This window comes from Symphalangus syndactylus, chromosome 7 (assembly GCF_028878055.3).
Source record: "Symphalangus syndactylus isolate Jambi chromosome 7, NHGRI_mSymSyn1-v2.1_pri, whole genome shotgun sequence".
In the NCBI taxonomy this organism is placed as follows: Eukaryota; Metazoa; Chordata; class Mammalia; order Primates; family Hylobatidae; genus Symphalangus; species Symphalangus syndactylus.
In genome coordinates this window covers 110997376-111019117 of record NC_072429.2, presented here as the reverse complement: position 1 = coordinate 111019117, position 21742 = coordinate 110997376, and the positions used below count along the sequence as shown (strand labels likewise).

At 33.7% G+C, this 21742-nt stretch overlaps 1 protein-coding gene across 3 annotated transcripts in view; it reads left to right on the top strand.

Moving 5' to 3' along the window:
- Positions 1–21742, top strand: part of CSMD3 (CUB and Sushi multiple domains 3) — a 1218611-nt gene that overhangs the window by 1145907 nt on the left and 50962 nt on the right. For all 3 annotated transcript variants that reach the window (XM_055287089.2, XM_055287087.2, XM_055287086.2), the window contains 5 exons: positions 2800–2973; positions 3776–3961; positions 5940–6113; positions 8234–8416; positions 14102–14278. In XM_055287089.2, the coding sequence (XP_055143064.1) occupies positions 2800–2973; positions 3776–3961; positions 5940–6113; positions 8234–8416; positions 14102–14278 (894 nt within the window). The remainder of the gene's footprint in view (positions 1–2799; positions 2974–3775; positions 3962–5939; positions 6114–8233; positions 8417–14101; positions 14279–21742) is intronic.

Genomic DNA, 21742 nt, shown 5'->3' with positions numbered 1-21742 from the left:
ATGGAAGATACATTATCCACACATTTGTAATTATAAGGATTTAAATATCTAGAGACCACTGTGTAGCTGTGTCAAGGTTTGTTTAGATGTGATACTACAGATTATCTAACAATTATGGTGCTATTGTTATGACATCAAAATTATATACTGATGAAGCACAGTGGGGAAATATTATCATTAGGCACGACAGGAAGAACCTTTGATCTCATTTCAGATCCTCTGATGATTATGTGAGCTAATGCAGTGTTTAATGTCTCTGGGTCTTAAGTCCCTTATATAGAGAGTGTGTGGTTGAAGATGTTTATCATTATGTCATCTTTTAACCTCAAAATGCATTGCATTTTAAAATATATCAAGATTACACATATGTAACATAGCTATATTTTGTCTGAAAAAAATTGAAAATTATTTATGAGGATGCAAAGGCCTATGAATGATATCATGAACTCTGGGGACTAGGGAGAAAGAGTGGGAGGGGAGTGATGGATAAGAGAGTACATATTGGATACAGTGTACACTGCTCAGGTGATAGGTACACCAAAATCTCAGAAATCACCACTAGAGAACTTATCCATGCAACTAAACACCACCCGTTCCTCAAAAACTATTGAAATAATTTTTTTAAAAAGCAGATAAAAAAGAAAATAAAGTTTATTTTAAAGCACTATTTACACTATTTTAAAATTCATACAAAACATATGAATATATGTAATTTTAGAAATATTTTAAAAAGATCTCACCAGTTCAACATATATCCATGTGATCTTTTAGGTTGATTAGATATGAATTCACACATGAAGAATAAAGTGTATTTTGAAATATCTTTTTATTATAATTTCTTAAATATACCCGCTGTGCTTTGTGGTTTTAATGGACCTCTTCCTATATGTACATTGTGGATTTGGCCGTTGTGCACTTATTATGACTGCTATATTATGAAAATAAAAATAGAGCTGAATAATGATAAACTCTAGTACATCTCAGAATCCCCATAGTATTTAGTGTTTCAGATCACAATCTATCCCACTTTGGATCTTAAAGTCAACTACATTTTTCTTATATTTTTCGCCTAATAATGTCCATCTCCAGATACTGACATTTATATTAAAATTATTAGTAGTAAATAAGTACTGTAAATATACTGTAACTATAACAGGATCATAGGATAAAGATTTTGAAAGTGTCAGATAAACAATACATAGGACTTTTAGTATGCGTTCACAAGAAATATTTCATTTAATCTGTGACCAATTGCATCTATACTTATAAATTCAGTCATTATACTGTTTTGATCCAATCCACAGAAATGTACAGAAATTCTAGTTTCATGGTTATGATAATAGGATAATAGAATATCTAGCTAACAATGAAAATCACTTTCCTAAGACACACCCATACACCCCACTACACAAATTGATTATCTGATGATTTAAAGACAGCAATATCCTGCTTGTGTCTGCCCTAGATATGTTCTTTTTCATTTATATTCAAGCATAGCCAATTAATATCACTGTTTCTCTTGTTGAATAATTGAGACTATAGATGAGAATTGGCCCTTAGGGTACAACTGGTTTCTTTATTGATAATTTTAAACAAGAATAAGATGCAGTTAAATTTCCAAATGAGTAGGTTGACATTAACAATACAGCTGAAAAATAATGGCTCTTGGGTCATTTCATAAGTACTAAAAGTGACTGTAGTCGTTTCCTGTGCCCAATTAGGAAGCACTATTACTGAAGTTGCTCTGATTAATAGAGTGAGATAATGCAATAAAACAGTTCATAGAAATAGTGTTTGGGGAAAGTCAGCACTATGTAAAATTTGTAGTGGGACACAGCATTACAAGAACCTAAATAATTTATCTAATTAGGAATATTATTTCCAAGAAAAATTATATTATCAAATATCAATGATGAAGGAAAGAAACTAGTAAGATTGTTTTAGAGAATATTTTGAGAATATGTCTCAAAATATTAATGAAAATCCTAATGCAGCCTTTGTGTATCATTTTCTATTTTCTACCTTATGTAGTCACATTAATTTACTTCACAAGCACACATTTGCTTATCAATCTATTATTCATGAAAATTGGTTGTTTACATAATATTAAAAGAACAATTTCAAAATTAAATGCAAAAAACTGCCTTTAAATATCCTCAATTATTAACCAGACAAGGAAAACTGGTTCAATTTTGTTCTTTTCTACTTTTTAACTTTGTTGTTTAAAGCACAAGATCTCATTCTGTCATCCAGTCTGGAGTGCAGTGGCAAGATCATAACTCACTATGAAATATATGCATAGCTATGATCATGCCCACTACAGCCTTAACTCTTCTCCTCAAGCAATCCTCTCACCCCGGCCTCCCAAAGCACTGGGATTATAGGCAGGAGTCACCACACCTGGCTAATTTTGTTCTTTTCTGCTATTAGGTATGGACATGAACTTTAATTATTCCCCAGATTCCTTTGCATTTCCATACTCTGCTCTTTGCCTCCCCAAAAAAGTAGAGAGAAAGGATGAAATAGGTACCATGAAACTTTAAATATCTATGTACCACTTGCATAAAATTATCACAATTTTTAATAATTATCTATTTACTAATATAATGCTGTTAGACTATTTTGACATTCTACTTTGTTCATTTACATTAGTAAATGTACTTTCCATATATTTCCAGATAAAAAGTAGTCTTCTTTCTACTTTGTTTGAAATGATTAAGGATAATCAATAATGCAATAACAGATAACTAAATTTTTTTTCTGTGTTTCCTTCCCTGTCCTCCTGCCACATCATATTAGCTGTTAGCTGTGGTCACCCTGGTAGTCCAATTTATGGAAGAACTAGTGGAAATGGGTTCAACTTTAATGATGTGGTAACATTCTCATGCAATATTGGGTATCTTATGCAAGGGCCAACAAAGGCACAGTGCCAGGCCAACAGACAGTGGAGCCATCCTCCACCTATGTGCAAAGGTAAATGTCTAAGTATATTCCCATTTGGGGCATGGTAATAATGTTCACATAAACATCAGTGACACACTTAAAACAGCTTGGGCAGAATAGTAAAAAGTTTTTGTTTAATAAACAAAAAGCTTTAATACTGACGTCTCATTAACAATGCTTTCCCTTTTCTAAATTTGTAACATATTTTTAAAAGTTAAAAGTGGTAGAGTTAATTTCTAACTTTCTTATTTGTATCTGTTTTGTGACTGCATATAAAAGTAATTGAGATTATTTTTATTTGAAATTTGCTTCATAATTAGTGGAATTTACCTTTGGCATTTATTTTCTTTTTATTTTTCTGAAAACTGTATGTGGGGCTGGCTTGCCGTTACACCTGTATTGAGGCTTTACTCATTTTTTTAATCTATAGAAACAGATTAAGGAGAACTCTTCAATGTTTTTCCAATTTGCAAAGAAGTATATCTCATATTGTCTGACAAAATACAACCAAATTATCATTTTCCTGCATGTTGTTTTCTTACAGTTCAACTATAGCTTAAAAGATATCATTGTTAAAATTCGTACTCAGCACAATACTTACGAAGTTGCTATTTTCCTAATTGTTGCCAAATTTTTTTCTTTCTTCTGTATTTTCTACCACATAGATTTCAGTCCATTTTCTAGATAATCCACGAGATTAATTTTATTATTGGAATCTGGTTGTTTGAATAAATTTACTTTTGAAACTAAGTATATAAATTTCTAATATAAATCTATATAGGCATATGTATATTATTCCAAACATATGTTTCAAAATTTGTCCTTTGTTTAGTGGTCAACTGTTCTGATCCTGGAATTCCAGCCAATTCTAAAAGAGAAAGTAAAATAGAACATGGAAATTTTACTTATGGCACTGTAGTATTCTATGACTGCAATCCTGGATATTTTTTATTTGGATCTTCAGTTTTGATATGTCAACCAAATGGACAATGGGACAAACCTTTACCAGAATGTATCAGTAAGTAGATAATGTGAATTGTTTCTTGAGAACATGTCATGGAAACCATATGGATGTTTATCATCTTTATAAAATGACCTAGAGATATATATCACAGAGAAGCATATTGATTTTATTGTTTTACTGTTTTGAAATTATACTTTTCTATATTTTGCAAATTCAATGTCCAAATGTAATTTTCTTAAAATTAATGTGATAAATATTTATCTGTCATTCTTTGATTTTGCATTTTGGGGCAGATGAAATATGAAAAGTAGTCATATTTCCTACTTTACAATATTATCATCTGTAAGAGGCAACTATACTTTTATTCTATACTAATATTTAATATTTCATTTAAGGCAAAATTAGTCTTAAACATCCATCATGGATTCAGAATACATGAAGATTTACATAAAGGTGTTACTTAAAACTTATTGATCTTAAATATTTGTCATATAGAGACACATATACTTGTTAATGCAATAATTGTTAATATACATCATCTTTCTAGTCAGTGAATATCTAATAAGTGCATTTTGTTATATGTTATGGTAGGAGTTGTAGAATGTACATAAAATAAATTACAGCCAAAATGCTTACAAGTAACACACGTAGTGAGAAAAATAATTTAGCAGATATATATCAAACTTCTATGAAGCCATAGAGGAGTGAACATAAATTCTAGCAATTAAGTCAATTGATAGGTCTCAAATTGAACTAGGTCTCAAACAGTTGATGAGTCTTGGACTTGACAGGGAAGAGAAGAACAATTTCATAGACTGAATGAATAGCGTGTGAAGAAATCGTTCATTTTTGGCAAATAATTTTTGGTTTTAGTAAATTGCTAAATAATAAAATTATTTTATGATTATGTTTCATTTAGAGGATTTTTTATATTCATGAGGTGTACTTTTATGAACATTTTGTGACAACATTCTCGTACTAACGAAGAAACAACACTTTTTGCTGTGTCTATAAGACTTCAGATTCTACGCATATAGTTCAGTAATTTGGCCTGCTGATTAAAATTCATTTGACTTATTTGTGTTGACTGGTCTAATTATCTGAATCATTTACTTACTTATTCTTATGTAGCCACCACATTAAAGTTAAAAATCTTTTCATAGGACATGTAAACCTGAAGTTCTTCAGGTGTTCTGAGCTCTCATATGTTTTTTGCCTTATCATTTCCTATAGCTCTCCCTGGTAGAGTATTAAATACTGAAAGGTTTTATTAAGTTTTTGTGTCCTCACGTGCTGTTTGATACTCTAGAGATATGTGACACTCAGTATCTCTCTGAGTACAACTAACAGGGGACACACATTAAATTCTGAAACTACCTATCACTCATAAAGAATATTCTATAATGTATTGACTTTTGATTCTCCTATGACTAGCAGTGTTTTAGTTTATAAGCCACTGAGTATTGTCTATGTACAGCATAATTTATTCATTACTGACCTGAAATGTAATGATTCTAGACTATATATTAAATTGTGAATCACAGATCAATCTTCACTGAATCTCTTGAACCCTCAATTTCTTTTCATGTAACTTCTGTATTGCTTCACTTTGAATCCACATGGTGTCCTATGTCCTTACTTAGCAAATCCACATTAATCTTCTCCTTAACTTTCACAGATTTTACCAGGAACAGATACAGTTCGAACTCATACACATATATATGTGGACACACACTCATCACTCTCACATGTACAGATTTATCATAATCACTCAATCATTTTTAATGCTTACTTAGCTTACAATGTTGCTGTTAAAGTCATCCTCAGAATGAATAAGTTAACAGAACAGCTCCTATAGCTGCAAACTCCACTTTATTTTTAAAAAGCCACCTTCAACATAGATGTTTGATTTCTGGAGGCTTTAGATGTTTGAGCAGAACATTTACTTCTGGTTTGTTGTATAAACATGCTGGTATAGGTTGTTCGATAGGAGATATAAAAAAATTTTATATTCAATAATTATGTATTGTAGTGATTGACTGTGGACACCCTGGCGTTCCTCCTAATGCAGTCCTGTCTGGTGAGAAGTATACTTTTGGGTCTACTGTTCACTATTCCTGCACAGGAAAGCGTTCCCTTCTAGGCCAGTCATCAAGAACCTGCCAATTGAACGGCCATTGGAGTGGATCACAACCTCATTGTTCAGGTACCACTTGGAAAATTGGACAATGTGTGTTGGAAATTACATTATTGTTAGTAGTAGTAGTAGTAACATATACACAAAACAATCTAAAGACTTAAAATATATTTCTCTTTGAAAAATCTCATAAGAAAAGCTGAAACACTGCTTATACATTACTGGAATATGTGTAAGGCTATATAAATGCAGGGTACTGATGTTGTAGATGATAAATTACAAGTATGTGTTTTGAACTGTGTTGCTAATTTAAACAATTTATGGTTTTAGGATGCTACACTGTATGAATCACTTTTGTTTGTTAAAATGGTGAAACTATTCAAGCTAAAGTATCTATCCCATTTTAGCAGATACCACGTATAATTTTCCCCAGAAGGCAATATTGTATCAGTGATTTTCTGTCAGATTTAAGTTCTGTTTGACTTTCTAAGCAATTGATTACTTTAATGGTATAATTTTAAAATAAAGTCCAAAATGTTTTAAGTTGAACTAATCTAATTCATTTTATTAAAGATATTTATCTATCCTAATATTAATGTGACATATTGCTTAGAGTTATCTTTGCATAAATCAATATTAAAGATATTTTAATTAATAATTTGTTCACAGAGTAAGTATTTGGTGAAACTTTTCTGAGATAAACGTTTAAGTTACCACTTTTTTTCAAAAAAAAATCATTTACATTTTAGATCTATGATGGCTCCCTAGTTGATACTATTTATTTTTACCCATCCACCAGATATTGCGCTTATTTTTCTGCCTTTTCTTTATATTTATATATTATCCATTGTCTTTACACTACTTTATCTCTGTGGATACCATTCTGATGACTTATTAGGAGTTGTTTTACATTATTTTCACTTTAGACTTAAAAGCAGTGAAATGGTAAATTAACCCCAAATCTTTTAACTAGTGATTAATCCCTATGAAGTGACTGCCTGGGACTTTGAATGTAATCTACAGATTTAGAAAAATTATCATTTTTAATGTAACTATAAAATTGGTTTTAAGAGAATTAAAGTCTTATCTTGGAGTGACTCATAGTAAATTAACTCTCAGATAACTGCTTATACATGTGAACACACAGACTCACCCCCCGCCCCCACCCCACAATGTATTAGGAAACTGCTACTAAATTGATTAATAAAATTGTACACAGATATTTAAAAGTGAAATACTAATCTTAAAATTTTGTGTGGTTATTGATTTTACATCACATGAAAATAAGGCCATATAATGAAGGATTCCAAATACACAAGGCATATAAAAAAGACAAATGGAAAGAACATTTTCAATGCTTATATTTTCAACCCTTCTCTCTCTCTCTCTCTCTCTCTTTCTCTTTCTCTCTCTCTCACTCTCTCACTCTCTCAATTTATATTAACACTATGGCAATTTTGATTAGGATTATTTAAGAAATGATAAAACGACTAGGTAAAGACTGAGAAAATATTTAACACTAAAATCAAAAGATGAATGCCTAGTCATGAGCAATATTCTTATCAGAAACTTAAGTCAGAGTTTCTAAATTTTGGTCTGTTACATTTTATTTTTATGTTTTCATATACGAGGAATATGCAATTCATTCATCTTTGATCATTGGTCATTGGTAGAGAAAATAAGAGAGAGAAACCTAGACTATCAGAACTGTATTGTCATATTTACATGTCCTAGCACAACACAGTTCCACTTTAACAAAAACAATAAAAATATTATCAGTAATCAGGAAATTCTGAAAAGGAAACACGCAAATTGCAGAATTCAGTTTTTTTTTAATTTTAGTTTTATAAGTCTGTTGTTATTTGAGTTCATAGTACTGTCAGTTATACATTTTCCATTAGCTTGGTTATTAACTAGATTGTGGAAAAACTTATGAAATATCCTTAACTTATTTGATGTCTCCAGATTCACTGATAAAAAAAAACACTGTACTCTGCAATTATTTTCTTTTTCATTTACACTTTTTTTTTATGACTGGAGTCAGATAAGAAATATGAATTACAATTTTACTCCATGTGTGCTAAAACACAGCATGCACAAAAACAAATGCCTACCAGGCCCTCAGACTAACTGATAAACTTAATAAATGTTTATGGGAATTGGTTACCTTGAACTGTACTGCATTGCAGGTGATGCTACTGGGACATGTGGCGATCCAGGTACTCCCGGCCATGGCTCTAGACAGGAAAGCAATTTCAGAACTAAAAGTACTGTACGCTACGCTTGTGATACTGGTTATATCCTTCATGGCTCAGAAGAAAGAACATGTTTAGCTAACGGCAGTTGGACCGGAAGGCAGCCAGAGTGCAAAGGTAACCTCAAGAAGAAATTAAATATATTGGAACTACTGGATTTTAGTGTGTATCTAAATCCAGATGAGTTTAGAAGAGGAAAATTACTCTTACTAGTTTATTCTGCCTGCAACTATGAAATAAAACAGTCGTATTTCCGTTATACTGACACCATCTCCTAAGATAACTATGACTGATAATTTTTTAAAAAACCCTAATTGGTCATATACATGCAAACATTGTTCACAACATAGCAAATGTTTAGATTTAAAAAGTAATATATATTTGTTAAAAAGATTTATTCTTTCCTCTTTACAGTAGTCCCTCCTTTATCCACTGAGAATACGTTCCAAGACTTTTAGTGGGAGCCTGAAACCACAGATACTACCTAACCCTTTATTTCTATGATTTTTCGCACATACCTGTAATAAAGTTTTATTTATAAATTATGCGCAGTAGGAGATTAACAACTATAATAGTAAAATAGAACAATTATAGCAATATACTAGAATAAAAGTTATGTGAATATGGTCTCTCACTCAAAATATCTTGTTGACTGTACTCACCCTTCTTCTTGTGATCTTTTGATCTGATAACCAAGGCAGATATTAGGTGACTGATGAGAGGATATCATATACAGGGTAGGTACCCTGGACAAGGGATGATTCACTTTCCATGTGGGACGACATGATATTTCATCATGCTACTCAGAACTTAAAATGTATGGATTGGCTATTTCTGGAATTTTCCATATAATATTTTTAGACCGTGATTGACCATGGCTAAGTGAAACTGTGGAAAGAATAGTGGATAAGGGGAGACTAGTGTACCTATATTGTAGAGACAAGAGAAAATAATAGTTTGTTCTTACCCTAACATAATCTCAATGTCTGTCTTAGCTTCTAGTTTGTAGAAATGGAAAAAGATAGAAACATACAGAAGTATGATTAAGATTTTTAATTGTAGAGTACAATTGTTAGTTACTAGAATTCACAACATTTAGGGTGTTTGAGTAATATTTTAATTGTTCTGACTCAGAGTTAACATAATTAAATCTTTATAAGAGAGCCAGTTGTGGCTCAAGCCTGTAATCCCAACAGTTTGGGACACTGAGGCAGGAGGATCACTTGAGGCCAGGAGTTTGAACCAGCCTGGGTAGGACCCAGCCTGAGACCACATCTCTATAAAAATTTTAAAAATTAGCCAGGTGTGGTGGCATATGCCTGTAGTCCTAGCTACTCCGGATGCTAAGGCAGGAGGATCACTGAGTCCAGGAGGCAGAGGCTGCAGTGAACCATGATTATGCCACTGCACTCTAGCCTAGGTGACAGAGCGAGATGCTGTTTAAAAAAAAAAAAAAAAAGGAAAGATAAAAAGGAAAAAGAAAAATATTTTACAAAATTGACTAGTAAATAAAATGTTGCTGGAAAATTATCGTATTGACTTTAGTTGTTCTTTTTGTGATTATTTTATTGGAAAAACTAAACTTGCAAAATATTTTTAAACTTACTTGATGTCGTACCAAACATGTTGGTTTTGTAAATAGAAGATAATTCCCAATAAAACTTACCTGAGGGTTTTTTGATTGACTATGTTATAGAAATATTTGATTATGTTTAATATTTATATTCTAGAAAAGATATTTATCTTTTTTTAACTGGGTCAGTTTTAATAATCTTAGGAAATAGTTGCAACTTAGGTGATATAGGGAAAAGACTTGGAAAACATAGTACCGAGTAAAATACAGTAAGAGAGACTAAACTCTTTATTTCTCAAACTTATTTTCCAAAGTCAAAGTCTTTTTAATGATGCTGTGGGCATCATTATACATGCAACATTTTGTGGGTGACATCTAAATCAGTTCTTTGTTCAGCTGACCTACAAAATATTTTATAGATGAAATGCAGACTTGTGCTGATATTGCTTTGTTAGCATGCATATTATGGATAAAAGAACTATGAGTTATAGCAAATACAGTAGAATTAATATTTTTCTCATAAATGAAGCTTATACAAATCACTTACACAAACAGATTTTAGTAGACGAATGGAAAAAGGATATGAATAGAAAGCAGAAATAAAAAAAAAAAAACTGTAACCTATAGAAAAAATGCAACAGAACTACTAATAAAAAATTATGATTAAATATTAAGGTATCGTTTTCACCTATCTTAAACATGGTAATACAAAATTCTTGTGTGTGGGAGCAGCAAAACTAGAACTTTAAAATATTTCAAGATGATTTTTATTGTTATATTTTGAGAGCAATTTGACAAAAATTGCTCTCAAAATGATAATGAATAGAATGATAAATATTCATGGAATATATCTATAGCTTCAGTTTATTACTCCAGGAAAATAGAAATATTAAAAGAATACACAATTATGAAAATGTAATTTTTATTTGTTTATAACTAGCAATAATTTGGCACAATCTTACACTAGGAAAACTATTGCTTAAGCAATTTTATGTTTACATAATCTAATAGTGTATGGTCAATAAAATATTACAATATAGTCCATGAAGCAATATGAGAAAATGTACATTATATAAAACTTAGAAATGAGATTTAAAATTATGTACTATATTAGAATCATGAGAAATGATATTCATTTAAGAGAAAGTATGAAAGGAAATACACAAAAAAATAATACTAGGACAGAGTTGTGAAATTATTGGTATTTTTACTCTTTATTCCAAATGTTTTCTATTGTTTTCATATTACTTTAATAATTTTTAATAAAACATGAAAGGTATTTTCAGAATGTGAAGGATAAAGCACATGTAAAAATAAAAATATTAAATAATGTGTTTAAGTGACTTCATTTAATCGACAGAGAAATGCAAATTTGAAGAATGTAACATTTTTGACAAACTGAGATTCTTTTAAATGATGGTAAATGGTGTTACAGAGGAGGTGTGAACACAAGCAAAGTTTTATGCTATCAATGCAAATGTGTATTGTTATAATATCTGTAGTGGTTCTGTGGCAATATATTTCAATTTAAATTTTTAATGTTTTAGGTATTTTTTATTGATACATAATTTTACATATTAATGGGGCACATGTGATATTTTGTTACATACATAAATGTGTAATGATCGAATCAGAATATTTATGATATCCATCACCACAAGCATTTATTATTTCTATGTGTTGATAATATTTCAGGTCCTCACTTCTAGCTATTTTGAAATGTACAATACACTGTTGTTAATTATAGTCACCCTACTAAAAAATGATCCAGAAATTATTTTAGATATTTATCTTAAAAATAGAACTAACATACAGAGTTGTAAATATAAGTTCTAGTATATCCAAAAATCATAGAAAAATAAAACCAAGCCAAACTAAATGTTTTTCAACAGGGAATTCGTTAGGTAAATTATGAACTGTATGGAAAACCACAGAGTTACTAAACTTTATGATAGAAAGATACCTTAATTGTAATTTTATGTAAGAAAAATAGAAATAAAAAAGCAGTTTAATATTTCACTGATGTATACTCTATACCTAACACAATGCCTAGAATATTGAAATAATTATATTCATATTAATACATAATCATATATACATATATGCATATATAAATATCAATGTCTATTTTTCGGTGGTGGAATTTTAAGCAATCTTTACTTTCTTCCTTATACTTCTTTTTGTCATTTTAGAAATGACTACTTATTACTTTGATACAAGGAAACAAATGGTACCGTGATTTTTAAAATAAGAGTTCTCTCTAGCAACAAAAGAAAGGCAAACATATAAAATATACTTCCTATAAAGATGCATCACAAAAAAATATTCAATTAACAAACATGTATTATGTTTCAGCTTATCTCCTAGCCTGAATATGATTCAATGCTTTTAGTATATGCTATCAGCATCATTCCTAGGAATTTGTACTAGATGAACAATCTGCTATTAACTAGCTTTGTGAGATTGGGCAAGTTACTTAATCTTTCTGTGCCTCAGTTTCCTATTAAGAAATGGTGGTGATGTTAATACTAACTCAGAACATTTTTGTGAGAAGTAAATAATTTTGGAAAAGTTGTAGCTGTGACATATTAAGTGTTTAATGAATCTAAAAATATGGTAACTCATTTTTATTAGATTATGTCTGTTAATAGCTGGGAAATGACTCTTGTGAGAAGAGATGGTTTGGTTGACTAGTACTAAATGTAAATGCAGGTTTATTCACAGGCAACAATAAATCATTTTTCTCCTAAATGTCAATATTGCAGAGGCAAAGTATTTGCTGTTTCCTTTAATTGTATCCAGCAAGCTTTAAGCCTTCACTCATGATAGATGATGCACTTACCTTGTTTCATTTTAAGTTAATTTTACTTGTGCTTAGTTCAAATAAAAAGTCTGGATAGGAGAAATTTGTGTATTAGGTGTGGAGGAATTAAAGTCAAGAGAACAGAAACGACAGTATGATTTGACCATATCTTGAAACCACCCTGACTAAAGAAATTCTTGAGTTTTATTGTGCGGAAATTTGACTCTGCCTAGGTCTCTATTTCAAAATACAAATTACATGACATTTTAAAACAAAGATGACATTATCTCAAATCCTTCTTGCATTACGTCAAGCTATGGATCATGATATATAACAAGTAAACATGACCAAAATTTTATTTCAGGCAGGCACTAATGCATTTAGAAGAAAGTAATCATGCTTAACAACAAAGTAAAAATGTCTGCTATTATCATAGGTTCTGCTTAAAATATTATCTACAGTTTGATTTTTATGTATACATGTAAAATGAGTAAGGTTCTTGCCTGCACATGCATACACACACATATGCACGTGCACACACACACGACAGTTATACAAATGATAGGCAAAAAGAAATATTTAAGATGCAACAAGGGATGTAGATGGTATTTTCTGAAGTTATAATATTTCATATCCATAAAAGCCTTCACTTCTGTAAGGTACTAAAATGCCTTCTGATATTATAATAAAATTAAGCATTACATTTGATATATTATTGCTTTTAAGTCAGATAGTTTAAAAATTAACATATCATTGCTGACAAATAGTTAAACATATATATAAAATAGTTAATCATAAAAAGACATTTGTGTTTTTAACTTTTATTTAGAATATATTGAAACTTAATGAAAACGATTACTAAGATTTAATTACTTTGGTTTTACTCAGTTTTGTTTTGGTACTCTGGTCTAGAAATAGAATTTATACATTTTAATGCAAAACAGTTATGTACTTATATAAACAAAAATATACATAGAGGCTTACAATATTTAAATTCTGTATCTGTCTTTTCTGGAATATAAGTGTAATAAATCTCGGTTGCATCTCATCACTCATTGTTACATGTCTTCCAATTTTACATGAGTTGCTTTTTAGGCAGAGATTCTTAAAATCCTTCTCTAAAAGATTTTGTGGTACCTGAAGCCAATACAGTACTCTTTGAATAATTATTTTACTCTGTAGAGTTTTTACTGAAGCTGCTAAAAAAAGTCTTAAGAACATGTTATAATTTGCATCCCAGTAATTAAGCTAATAAAATCAACATACATTCATCTTGAATTTCAACTACCTAGATACTTTACTGCTTATTTTAGAGGTTTTTATTGCTTCTTTGAATAATTTGAAAGAATCATTTAGTCATTAACTTTTTTGGGAAGAATTTCTGATTGCATTTTTTATATATACTCTTAAACACTTTGTTTTATAGCTGTGCAATGTGGTAACCCAGGAACCACAGCCAATGGGAAAGTCTTCCGAATTGATGGCACAACGTTTCCTAGTTCAGTCATTTATTCCTGCACGGAGGGATACATCCTTTCTGGACCTTCAGTTAGACAGTGCACAGCCAATGGAACATGGTCTGGAACTGTACCTAACTGTACAAGTAAGTATATTCTCAATATTTAAAAATCAGTAGTTATATGAAAGTATTGATGAATATATAAGTATTTTGTGTGTTTTGTAATTAATAAAACCATGTAAGGTTTTAACCGTTTGTACTGTCTTTCAGATTAAAGGTTTATAGTAGTTACCGTGGCTAGAGTTTATACTAATGACTTTAGGATAAGTTGGCTTATCAAGGTACTACATTAACTGGCAGTGGAAAGAGAGGTCAGAGGAAGTCAGCACTAATAAATGTAATTTAACAGAATTTTAAGAACAATGATGATTTATAGCTGCGATTAAAATTAAAAAGAGAATCGATGCAATTTTATTTTGTCAATATAACATATTAATAACAAAATTGATTTTTAAAAGGCATATTGATTCTTTACGGGTTCTTGCACTGTTATAGGGAGTCTTGATAACTGATTTGCTCTCTTGGTATGTTAAAAATAGATAGCACTTTGGAGATTCTGCGTTATAATGAAATTACTCACTTGAAGAAATTTTTGAAAAATGTGTTTAAAAGTTTTAAAATTATACACATTAATGCTTATTTATAAAATAAATAGTATTTAACCAACAATAATACACAACCATTGGAAATTATGGTTGTTTATTTTTATTAAGAAGAATTGGCACTTTTGGAGGCTGAGACGTGTAGATCACTTGAGCCCAGGAGTTTGAGATCAGCCTGGGAAACATGGCAAAAACCCTGTTTCTACAAAAAATACAAAACTTAGTCATGTGTGGTGGTGCATTCCTGCAGTCCCAGGTACTTAGGAGGCTGAGATGAGAGGATCACCTGAGCCCAGGTGGTCAAGGATGCAGTGAACTCTGAATGTAACACTGCACTACAGCTTGGGTGACAGAGTGAGACCCTGTCTCAAAAGAAAATTGTTTAGACTGTGTGTTCATGGATTCTAAGTATCATGAGAGGACGTTGCTGAAGCCTCTGTAGCAAAGGAGACTTGGGGATACTAGTGGGAAGGCCTTTTGTATTGCAATTTGGACAGAGTATATATAATTTTGCTGACCAAATAATTATCAGGAAATTAACTGAGAAGGCATGGCCTTGTAGTGTGTGGGTGAGATAATCCCCCTTTCTTCTGGGCTCCTTTTTGTTTGCATTTCCTGGATGAATGGGTCAAATGAACTTCTTGCCCTCAAAATAATGGCATACATGCATTCCTGGAGAAAATCAGTTGTAGTTGATATATTGCATGCAAAGTTTGTGTGCGATGTTACACAAGGGCTGTTGAGATACCCACATATATTGTGTCTCTTCAAAAATGAAAACAAACTATGCTTGGGAAGCTGTTCAAATAAGTACTGAATAGAATATATTCACTAAACCTATAATAGCAAAATATTTTCCAGTTATTGATAGGAACCAACAACTTCAGTAATATTGATATGGAGGTCTTAATCAGGGGCATCAGGGTATTTAGGCTGTGGTAATCAACTTTCCCATGCCATTTATTTTTATCAGGTTTAAACACTGAACAAATTGGACTATTTAAAGGGAAAGCAGTAGGAACAATAGTTGTTTCCTTCAGTAGGTGTTACATGATGGTTCTTAATTACTGTAGACCTTGTTTTAATCTAAGTTGGGCTGTATTAACTATTATAATTAGAAGGACAGGTCCAAGGGGCTCCATTTTACCGAGTTGATTGTAAATGCCAGATAATTAATTTTAATTTATTACTAATTGGTTCAAAATGTTCATATTAGGTGCTTTAGATCAATGGGCACTCTAACCATGAGGAATTTAGGCAAAGCAATAGTTTCAATGTTTAATGTGAGACATACATGTTTGCCTTCTGTTTATGTTTGGTAACTCCTCTAAAGTACAGGATATACCTTATACATTCAGTGGCATCTCCTCATATAACTGTAATTTGAGGCCCAGTATCTATGAAGACCACAAAGATTTTTCAAGTACTACATATCAGAATATGTTCATTTAAAACCCATATTGTGGAGATGTGAAATCCAATTCATGTTATTTTATCTTTCTGTTGAATAACTATTTTAGAAAATTTTGTACTTTCAATTGAGTCCAGTTGTGGATCTTTATTTCAATTTTTGTTTCTTCTCCCTGTATCCTAGTGTTTTGTTGTTGTTGTTGTTGTTGTTGTTTGGGGGTGGAGTTACAGGATACACTTCAGGAAGAAGGGCAGTCTTCTCTACTCTGTCCTTATTTATAAGTATCTTCCTCCAGAGAGTTCCAAATCATTATTTTAAATGTTGGGGGTCTCCCACAGGGCAGTTGTTACTTTATTGGGTTTAGGGACTCCAGGCTTAAGTCAGGTTTGAATTAAGCCCACAGCTGTGCTATGAGATGATATGGGTGTTCTTCCCTGAGAACCAGAATCTTTTTGATAACAGACACATAGACAGTAGCAACAACAACAAAGGTTGTTTTAGATACCTAAAGCCATCTGAGTTTAGGTATGGACTGGAGGACACCACATGATGACTACTCCTTGTCAGATAGGCAAGCATTGGATTAGCATTCTTACTGCACAGTGTGCCAGGCTTTCCCCCTGAGCACTCTATAGAATGGGAGTCAACACCTGCTTGAGACACATAACCAATAGCCATAGAGTAAGACATTCATCTGAGCCTAGCATCATTCATGGCTTGTACTAAATTTGAGACATATGATTAAATCTAAGACACACAGATAAGTCTAAGCTGAGAGGCACAGAACTCAGAATCACTTTGGGAAGGACCACAAGCCAATACTCCTGTCTCTGAATGTCAATTTCAATACTTCTGACTTAGATCTATCATTTAAATCTTGGTAGAGGCCAGAAAACTCAGAAAATGCAGCACAAATCAGCACATCTCGAAGTGTAAGTACACTAGCACAGCACCAAGCACTCTCTAGCCAGGTGGCAGCAGAGCCAGTTATCAAGTCACAAACAGCAACAAAAAAGTCCCTCAGGTAATAATAGTCATCCCTTGGCCCACCCTACTCGCTGCCAGTTGCTCTGTAGTTGCCTAAGGAAGAGCATGATCAACTGCCCCCTCTCCAAAATTGGTTCCATATTGACTGATTATGCCACAAGGCTGAAGATGTGCCAAGAAGGTGTGAAAGATTACCCACATGGTAAGACTCTCTTTGGTCAGAAATGGTTCGAGAGAAGGGATGGATGAATAGTGATATGGGTTGGCTGTGTCCCCACCCAAATCTCATCTTAGATTGTAGCTCCCATAATTCCCATGTGTTGTGGGAGGGATCCAGGGGGAGATAATTTAATCATGGGGCAGTTTCCCCCATACTGTTCTCATGGTAGTGCTAAGCCTCATAAGATCTGATGATTTTATAATGGGTGTCCCCTTTCATTTGGTTCTCATTATCTCTTGACTGTCACCATGTGAGATATGCCTTTCTCCTTCTGCTATAATTGTGAGGCCTCCCCAGCCACTTGGAACTGTGAGTCCATTAAATCTCTTTTTCTTTGTAAATCACGCAGTCTTGGGTATGTCTTTTTCAGCAGTGTGAAAGCAAACTAATACAGTAAATTGGTACTGGGAGTTGGGTGCTGCTGTAACAATACCCCAAAATGTTTAAGTGGCTTTGGAACTGAGTAATAGGCAGAGTTTGGAACAGTTTGGAGGGCTCAGGAGAAGATAGAAAAATGTGGGAAAGTTTAGAACTTCCTAGAGACTTGTTGAATGGCTTTGAGCAAAATGCTGATAATGATATGGACAATGAAATCCAGGCTGAGATAGTTTCAGATGGAGATGAGGAACTTGTTGGAAACTGGAGTAAAGGTGACTCTTGCTATGTTTTAGTAAGGAGATTGGCAGCATTTTGCCCTTGCCCTGGAGATTTGTGGAACTTTGAACTTGAGGGAGATGATTTATGATATCTGGTGGAAGAAGTGTCTAAGCAGCAAAGCATTCAGGAGGTGACTCAGGTGCTGTTAAAAGCATTCAGTTTTAAAAGGGAAATAGAATATAAAAGTTCAGAAAATTTGCAGCCTGGCAATGCAATAGTAAAGAAAAACCCATTTTCTGAGAAGAAATACAAGCTGGCTGTAGAAATTTGTGAAAGTAATGAGGAGCCAAATGTTAATCGCCAAAACAATAGGAAAAATGTCTCCAGGGCACAACAGAGAACTCTGTGACAGCTCCTCACATCAAAGGCCTGGAGGTCTAGGAGGAAGAAATGGTTTTGTGAGTCAGACCCAGGGCCTTCCTGCTGTGTGCAGTCTAGGAACTTGGTGCCCTGCATTCCAGCCATGGCTAAAGGGGCAAAGGTATGGCTCAGGCTGTAGCTTCAGAGTGTGCAAGCCCCAAGCCTTGGCAGCTTCCATATGATGTTGAGCCTGCAGGTGCACAGAAGTCAAGAATTGAGGTTTTGGAACATCTACTGCTGCAGGAGTGGGGTCCTCAAGGACTTGCACACTCTGAAGTCATGGCCTGAGCTGTACCTTGGTTCCTTTAGCCAGGGCTAGAGTGGCTGGGATGCAGGGCACCAAATTCCTAGACTGCACACAGCAGGAAGGCCCTGGGTCTGACCCATGAAACCGTTTTTTCCTCCTACACTTCCATGCCTGTGGTGGGAGGAGCTGTCACAGAGTTCTCTGTTATGTCCTGGGGACATTTTCCCCATTATCTTGGTGAAGAGAAACATGGAGTTGGAGCCCCTACACAGAGTCTCCACTGAGACACTGCCTAGTGGAGCTCTGAGAAGAGGGTCGCTGTCCCTCATACCCCAGAAAGGGAGATACACTGACAACTTGTACCATGTACCTGGAAAAGCCACAGATAATCAATGCCAGCCTGTGAAAGCGGGTGAGAGGGAGGCTGTACCTGCAAAGCCACAGGGGTGGAGCTGCCCAAGATGATGGGAACCCATCTCTTGCATCAGTGACCTGGATGTGAGACATGTAGTCACAGAAGATTATATTGGAGCTTTAAGGTTTGACTGCCCTGCTGGATTTTGGACTTGTGTGGGGCCTGTAGCTCCTTCATTTTGGCCAATTTCTCCCATTTGGAACAGCTGTTATCCAATGCCTGTACCCCCATTGTATCTAGGAAGTAACTAACTTCCTTCTGATTTTATAGGTTCATAGGTGGAAGTACTCGTCTTGTCTCAGATGAGGTTTGGGACTGTGGACTTTTGAGTTAATACTGAAATGAGTTAAGACTTTTGGGGACTATTGGGAAGGCATGATTGGTTTTGAAGTGTGAGGATATGAGATTTGTGAGGGGCCAAGCTTGGAATAATATGGTTTGGCTGTATCCCCAACCAAATCTCATCTTTAATTGTAACTTCCATAATTTTGACATTTTGTGGGAGGGACCCAGTGAGAGATAATTGAATCATGGAGGTGGTTTCTCCTATACTTGTCTCATGTAGTGAATAGGTCTCACAAGATCTGATGATTTTATAAGAAGTTTCCACTTTTGCTTGGTTCTCATTCTTTCTTGCCTGCCACCATGTAAGATGTGACTTCCACCTTCTGCCATGATTGTGAGGCCCCCCTAGCCACTTGGAACTGTGAGTCCATTAAACCTCTTTTTCTTTTTGAGATGGAGTTTTGCTCTTGTTGCCCAGGCTGGAGTGCAATGGTGCAATTTTGGCTCACTGCAACCTCTGCCTCCTGGGTTCAAGTGATTCTCCTGCCTCAGCTTCCTGAGTAGCTGGGATTACAGACACCCACCAACACGCCTGGCTAATTTTGTATTTTTAGTAGAGATGGGGTTTTGCCATGTTGGTCAGGCTGGTCTCAAACTCCTGACATAAGGTGATCCATCTGCCTCAGCCTCCCAAAGTGCTGGGGTTACAGGAGAGAGCCACCATGCCCAGCCTAAACCTCTTTTTCTTTATAAATTATCCAGTCTCAGGTATGTCTTTATCAGCAGTGTGAAAATGTACTTATACATATAGTTTTTTTTTTTTTTTTTTTTTTATTGTGGTTAGTGGTGGGAACTTGGGAAAAGTTCTTGTGAATGTGCCAGGGTCTGCATGGTTTGAACTTCCCTGCTGATGCCAAAGGAGGGAAGCAAGCAGACTTTCTTGTCAGCTTGCCCAGATGTGGAGTAGAAGCAGAACAGGGAGGAAGAAATTGAAGCATCAAAAGGTTCTTTATGAAAATGCTCTTGTAGTCAAACATCTTACTTAGTCAATGTTACAAACACCAAAACACCATACAGCGTTGTTAAACAACTTTAATTAGTCAACTATTTCTTCAAGAGATTTAAATAGTAAGGCAAATCTTATTTATGTACGTCATTACTACTTCAAGTGTTGTAATTTTTTTGTGTAGATACATACTTGCATGAGGTATTATTTTTCTTCCACTGGAAGGACTTCTTTAAATTTGTCTTGTGGTCCATTTCTACTTATGATAATGTGTCTGTTTCACCTTTTAAAATACATATTTTTGCTGGGTATAGAATTCTATATGACAAGTGGCATTCCTGGCCCCATGTCAGCTCCAGATATTGTTACATCTCATCTTTTGGGGTAGTTTTTTCTCAAACCATGGGCAGTTTCCTCAGGAGCTGATCAGAAATCTGCTGACTATTTAAGGAGTTTCCTTCCTATATCTCTGGAGATATTTCTCTGTCAATGTCCACTCTGGTACTGTGTCCCATAAACTCTACCTGCATACTTTTCTCTTGACTCTCAGATCCATCTTCTCAACTCAAGGAGTCTGCTGGGCTCTGCATAGGTTCCTCTTCCCTGTGCCACAGACTTGAAAACTTTCTTAATGTAGTAAGATGAGGCAATCAGGGGATTCATCTAATTTGTTTCCTGTCACTCAAGAATCACTTTACTTTGTTGTCTGATGTCCATTGTTTTGAAATATTTCTTTTTTTTTAAATATACCCCTTCCTTTTTTTTTTCTTTTGGTTCTTTCAAATGGAAGGTAAATTCTGCCTTGTTATTCCATGTTGAAGGAAAGCAGAATTCCTCTTACTTACTTAGAAAGTATCTCATTTTCGCAATAGTGAACAACTTAACACTATCCCACCTTAGCCTTTAAAAGTGTTATCCACCTTTTAAGTATCAGGTCATGTGAAACATTTGGCAATACACCTCAAGACATTTTCTCCTCATATCCTTTTTAGCTAAAAGTAATCTCTCCATACTGTATAGCTTTTTTTTTTTTTTTTTTTTTTTTTTTTTTTTTTGTATATTACCTATACCACTAAACTGTAAACTTTATAGAGCAGTAGTGACTGGGTCTATTTATCTCACTGGCCCTTTAGGGTGGAGCATAGCACCTGATGAATAAGAGTGACTCAGTAAATTGTTGGTGACAGACTTAAATAGACAAATTGTATTTTAGTTATCAGTATACATGATTTACCATTCCAACTCAATTTTTTTTTTTTTTTTTTTTTTTTTTTTTTTTTTTTTTTTTTTTGAGGCAGAGTCTCGCTCTGTCACCCAGGCTGGAGTGCAGTGGTGTGATCTCGGCTCACTGCAAACTC